This window comes from Bidens hawaiensis, unplaced genomic scaffold, assembly GCF_021521415.1.
Source record: "Bidens hawaiensis isolate Kalapana, Puna unplaced genomic scaffold, B.hawaiensis_p1.1 tig00006365_1, whole genome shotgun sequence".
Classification (NCBI taxonomy): Eukaryota; Viridiplantae; Streptophyta; class Magnoliopsida; order Asterales; family Asteraceae; genus Bidens; species Bidens hawaiensis.
The window spans coordinates 555170-561377 of NW_027491425.1; the positions used below are offsets into that span (position 1 = coordinate 555170).

General features: G+C 38.5%; 1 protein-coding gene across 2 annotated transcripts; it reads right to left on the reverse strand.

The window, feature by feature from the left end:
- Positions 1-717: 717 nt before the first annotated feature.
- On the reverse strand, positions 718-6208 carry LOC143632121 (uncharacterized). Of its 2 annotated transcripts, XM_077100702.1 has the most exons (4): positions 5051-6208; positions 3442-4013; positions 3144-3363; positions 718-2260 (listed from the first exon to the last, which is right to left on the reverse strand). In XM_077100702.1, exons 1-4 carry the CDS (start codon positions 6206-6208, stop codon positions 902-904), a joined length of 3309 nt encoding a protein of 1102 aa, XP_076956817.1. In that variant the 3' UTR covers positions 718-901. The 2 variants fall into 2 exon arrangements, with proteins under 2 accessions (XP_076956817.1, XP_076956816.1); XM_077100701.1 differs by having other exon boundaries at positions 3144-4013.

The window sequence follows — 6208 nt, forward strand, 5'->3', positions numbered from 1 at the left end:
ATGATGGAACTCTTGGTTCTGGTCTCATCGTTTTCCAATCAATTCATGGATGGAAATCGGAATCAGGAATTTACATCAAGTAGGGTCGGTCAAACGAAAAAAAAAACACATGAAAATAAAGGTAAAATCATTAAATTAGGTACTTTGACCAAAACAATTGCCGAGATCAACACTAGAACTTCCTGTTTATTTACTTGTAAACATAAACCTTATAGAAAACGGGTTATAGATAAGTTGAAATCAAAACTATCAATCTGGAAGGCTAAAACTCTAAAATCAGTTGGGCAGGTTGGGATAAAGTGTTGGCACCAAAGAAACACTGATGGCTTGGAGTAGACGGTCTAAAGTCGGCTAATCTTGGTATACTAACCAAGCGGTGGTGGAGGTTTATGAAGGAAAACTGATATCTTTAAGCAAGGTGGTATCAGTCATGCATACAAACCACAGGGTACCGAAAGCAACCCGGATTAAAACGACTATTGTGGGAGTATGGGCTGTGAAAAATATGTCTAATGGGTCAAATTCACCTTAAGTGATCGGTTTCCAGCTATCTATGGTATACTCTTTTCTATAACACAGATCAAACTATGCCTCTTTAGAATGAATAAATTGTGTACAGTTAACTTCATAAATTTCCCTTTGTAATATCCAGTTTATTAGCGCATAATCGGCTGTTCAAAAAAGTTTTTACTTTATTAATTTCTTTAAATAAAGTGTCCATTTTGGTTCTGTTTTTAGGGGGGAGGCCACCTTTTGCTTACCTTTGTAACGCTCTACAGTACATGTAGCAGAAAGAGCGGAACACCACCTTACGGCCCGAATCCGGAATTGTCCAAAAAATAAAACCATTAATTGTACAAATGTTTCTCTACCTCTGTGTTTTTCTTTTCTCTTATAACTCCTAAATATATTTCAATCCTGACATATATTGTTGTCTGGATATTAAATACTGAGTCAAGGAATATACAATCCCTAGCAGCCCCAATATCCTTATCTTCACAACATCTGCTACTATAGATGAAGCTAAATTAAGAGGTATTAGAAGCAACGGCATCGAGTCGTTCCTCTTTTTGTAGCTCCACACAAACTGATTAAACATGATATGACTCGGTAAAGTGAAAACCAACATCACCATGTTTTTTACAGCAAAAAACCAATCAGCCCCACCAATTTGCATCCCCCAACCAACATTCCCTTGCCAGATCTCTTCCCAGATACTGAATAATGAAGTCAAAATCAAATAACCAGATATCACAACCGTAACCGGGAAATACCTCTGTTTGTCCCCAAATCCCGCTACAAAATCTGAATCTTGATTAAGCAGCAATAATATAGGTGCCAATAAAAATATTGCACGGTTTGATCCACCCGTAAGATTAACATTTAATATAAGACAGATGGCAAAGCACATGACGGTTGCCACATTTCCTACAGCTGGCATCCACGCGCCCTCTGCAGCCATCCGTTTAATTGTGAAAGCAGGTACGGTAGACACGCGACGCTGCTGCGTAAATCTCGTTTTAGGCTGGAAAGTAGCAAGAGAGTTGCTACTTTGACCAGAATGACTATGTTTAAGACCACCACCCCTTTCATTGACTTTTTCTCGCATGAGTGATGCTAGCTCAAACTTGATCTCGAGTGCAATAAGCATAAAGATAGCAGCATACAACCCAAGAAGAGATGTTCTTGCGCCCTCGACTGCCAGCAAGGCGGTCAACTTACTATCTTCCTCACCCATCATATCAATACCACTCTCAGCTAACATGGTCTTGACCCTAACCTGACCTTCTAACAAATACGTGACCGGGAATAGAGTCACGAGTAGAGCAAACACCCATGGTAGGACCTTGGTGCTTGAAGCAGATGGAAGGTGTGTGAAGACCACAAACACAGAGGTGCAAATCATGGTTGTGACAATGAGAATGTGCAAAACGGTTGCTTGTAGGAAATATTCTGCAGATATGTAAACACCGAGAGCGATTCCCATTGCAATTGAAAAAATTGTTCTTAGTTCGACTATGTATTTGATGGGAATTATAGAGGTGAGTGCAGAAAGCGTGAGGAGGATTGCTGAGATCAGCAGCCATGATGGCCATGTAGGCTTTGATGTGATGAAACCGTATATTGAGATGTCATCAGATGATTGGCGGGCGGCTTTGATTAATTCAGAATGGTATGTCCATGAAGATGGTAGTGGCGGTTGCATAACTATAAAGAGGAGACCTGTTGCTATTACCAGTACCAAGTTTCTCTTCGCAGACTGCATACAATAAAACATTAATATAGAAGTTAGCATAGGAGTGAAGAACATTTAACAGTTTTAAGACAAAATAAAAAAAAGAATTAACTTCATATATTATGAAACAATAACAGTTATCATATATACCAATTTAACAAAAATTAGATAAAAGTAATTACTTATAACAGTTTGTTTTACTGAGCAAATGGTCAAGAAAACAATGCTATCACTATAAATCATCTCAGCGCATAATGTTCTTTTTGTTTATTTAGTGATATAGGTTGTTAGCAACTTTATAAGTAGTTCAATCTATTTTATTTATTATGAAATGACTAGCTTGGTTTTAAAAAAGCACATTGCAATCCGACATGTTTTAATTCCAAAAGCCAAGGCGTGATGCGTGATGCGGGAAGCACGAGCATTACGCATGTAAGGCATTTGTTATTAAAAAAATGCTAGAAAATTATTTATAGATAATGTTTGAACTCCTTAACTTTTAACCACTAAAATATAAGATATTGTGATCATCTTTGATCAGATTTGTTCAACAAATGGCCAAATTTGTTCAAATACTCAAGCCCATTGCTCAATTATTAATGTTTTAAGCCGGTAAATTTGATTTGCAAAATTTAGAAGGTTTGTATCAGATTTTGAACCTTTAAAAGAATATGTATTTGTATTATATTTATCAATGAGTATGCTAATTTGGTCATTGTATATAGCAGGTAGAAACTCATCCTAGGTATACTTATTGTGCTTACAATACCCTATATTGTTTTACTTTACAAAACATTTTAATAATACACTATTTATCATTGTATTTAACGCATTAACTGTTTGTGGGTCAAACTTAGATGTTCATCTGGGCAACAGGAATGAAAAAAGAATAGGAGATTTTGTTTACCATGACATGAGAAAAGTGGAGAGCAACAATGGGAACGCAAGCCAATCCTGTCAAAAGGATACAAAATCCCAAAAGTAACCCTCCAGATGGCGATCTACCATTCCACCACTGCAAAGCTTCAAAGATTGTCTCACGACAAAACCAGACTGCCAAAGCAAAAACAGCAGCATGTGTATATCCTTGCCACGGTTTCATCTTTGATGCTGTTCTTGAACGATCCCTGCACATTATTATAATGCTTATGAAAGAATGTAAAATTAACATATAAAGTAATGAGAAATTAAGTTGAAGCAAATACTTGTATAGAAGCAATGGAGGAGAGACGGCCAATAAAAGAATGGCTGATGCCCATAAAGCTGCTTTTGATGTCATAAACAGCATGGACAGCTTTGATGAATACAAACAAGTTAGCACCCAAACAGCTTTTGATCCAACACGGTGGTCAACAGAAAGTCTTCTCACAAGAGCCAATCCCACAAAAGTCGTTAGAAGCACCATGTAACTTGGGTACATGATCTCGTCATCAAAACTATAGTAATAAATGCCAGAATATTGATAAAAACGATTCTCAATGTAGCACAAAAGTAAGGCATGACCAATTAAACCGACTTCTGTTAAGTAATGAAGCTTTTGTGGAAGAAGAGCTAGACCAGGGACAGCCATTGCTAAGATGACATCAGCAACTATAAGCTTACAGAAGGATTTTAGTGACATGCCTGCCAGCCAAATATTGAGATCCCAGAAATTGTGATATACAAACCATGTCACCATTAAGCTCCCAAGCATCACAAATGCAAAATATGACGAGAGAATTTTCTTTGTGAGAAAATGCGCTAAATAGAATCCAGCTATTGCAGGGAGTGGAATGAACTGCAACAAGGTACTGAAAAGTTAACAACAGATTCTTTTTGTATGGACATATCTTCTTTATAGTTCATGCTTCACATGTAGTCTAAAAGAATACAAATAAGAGAAGTAGGTTCTTTACAGTTTATACTTCACGCATTTATGACAACAAAAGTGAACTTAGTTTTACCAAATTGAAAACCGCTTCTAAAAAGTCTATAATCTTTTCTTTTTTTTCTTTTGACCAAGAAACTATGATAATGTTGAATTTCGAAAAAACCACGCATGCTATCTGTTCCAAAGCATTTGTTAGAATAGATGCCTCACAAAAACTAGATTAATGAAAACCACACATTTTAATTTTCCCTTTTTTATGCAAATGGAATTATCACAACTAAAGGCATAACATGTAATGCAAACATTACTATACGAGAGCAAGTAGTAGCATGAACTAGGGCATGCAAGAGCAACCAGCTAGTAGCATAGTGCCATTGTTAAGTCTTATGACCAATGATGATAACTCCAAATTGTTGTACCGCATTTTCCTAGCAAGGTAACCTAATTTGAGCCTTTGAGAAACATAAGAGAAACCACTATCATTAGGAACTAGTTTAACAAACCCTGTTGAGCTGTTGTTAGTTTGACTTGGATTCGCCCCTTAAACAGTAAACCATTTTGGCCAACTTAAAAAGTTGTCAATTTGCTAAACTACAAAGGGTAGGGGGGCATATTTAGTCCACTATTTCAGTCCACTATGAAGGGTAGATTATTGATCCAATTGGCAACACAAACAGTAAACTATTTTGGTTCACTATTCATTTTAGCTTACTTTCTCAATAAATCCACTTCATTGCTAATCAAACTGGTTGGACACGGACCTAGCCTGTCAGTAGAAAGTCAAAGTGATTGACTAGTCACCTTTCTTATTAGAATAATCCGCTAACTAGATGGCAAAACGAAGACAACTTAATTACATTATGCAACCTAGGAGTTCACTCATTTACACGCACATGAATTATAACAGACACTTAAAAATAGCATTTTGCTTGAGAATGACATACCAACAGAGGAAATCCCACAATGATTGCTCCAGCAGCACTCACAACGACCGCCAAACCAGTGAAAGCCAATGAACTAGAAGCATCCGTAATCATGCCCATTTCATAAGCACAGGCACCAGCAGCCCCTCCTAGCATTGTGGCGGTAACCAGCACATAATTCAAAGGCCAAGGAACCTGAATGTACCGAGCAAACGAATGGAAAACAACCCTAACCTCCAAACAAATAACCACAATAACCAAAGCAACAGCACCATTCACCACTCTAATACTCCTTAACTGATGCTCACTCTTGGTAACCCACCAGAGAGCCCCTCTGGTAGACGCATACAATTGAAACAAAAACGGAACGAAAAAGAGAAGAAACAAGTCACAAACCGCCGAAGCAGACGAAAACATAATCCAATAATGAGACGCGACGTGAAACATCAAAGGAAAGAATAACAAGTTTAGCGTGTGCAAGCAACTCTCGAGCTGGCCAAGTATTAAATTATCATCCGGAACCTCTCCGCCATGGTAACTCACTTCCTGCTTCAGCTTAAACGACGAAACCCTAGGTATGGAATACAACCAGTAAAACACACAGTTAAACATCATATAATAATACGCAGCGTTCACCATACCAACAGCCGAAACCGTCGCCCAAGTGAAAAGCACCGAACCGATAAACGGAGTACACGCAAACAAAACACGTTCAAGCGCGAGTACAATAGTCGGATACTCGATTTGAATCCACTTAAACTGAAGAGACGCCCAAACTCCAATTAAAAAATTAGCTAGGGTACATACTAAACAAGCAAGTAAACCGAGAGTTATCGAATTAAAAGACGAAAACATATACGAGCTAAAGAAGAAGACGATTTGTGCAGAGATTAGCGAAAACCAGACGGCGAAGAAGGAACCGGACTTGAAGTTGAGCGAGTCGAGAATGTAGGCGATCATGAGGCCTAGGGTTAGCACGGCTACGACTGGAGTGCCGCCGAGGTCGAAGAGGAAGGCGGCGCATGGGACGAGTGTGATGGAAACCCTAGCGTTGTGGATGAAGGATGAAGGACTGTAGCGTGAGGAGTTGCTGTTGAGAGAACGGCGGTTAGTGGTGGTGAAGTTGGAGGATGAGATGTAGGGGTGGTACGGACGGGATTGGAGGTCCGGCGGGAGCAT

Coding starts and splice junctions, on each gene's coding strand:
- LOC143632121 (XM_077100701.1), bottom strand. CDS start 6,208: ATGCTCCCGCCGGACCTCCAATCCCGTCCGTACCACCCCTACATCTCA. Junction 4,014..5,050: donor TTGTGGGATTTCCTCTGTTG/GTATGTCATTCT, acceptor ACCTTGTTGCAG/TTCATTCCACTCCCTGCAAT. Junction 2,261..3,143: donor TCCACTTTTCTCATGTCATG/GTAAACAAAATC, acceptor TATTGTATGCAG/TCTGCGAAGAGAAACTTGGT.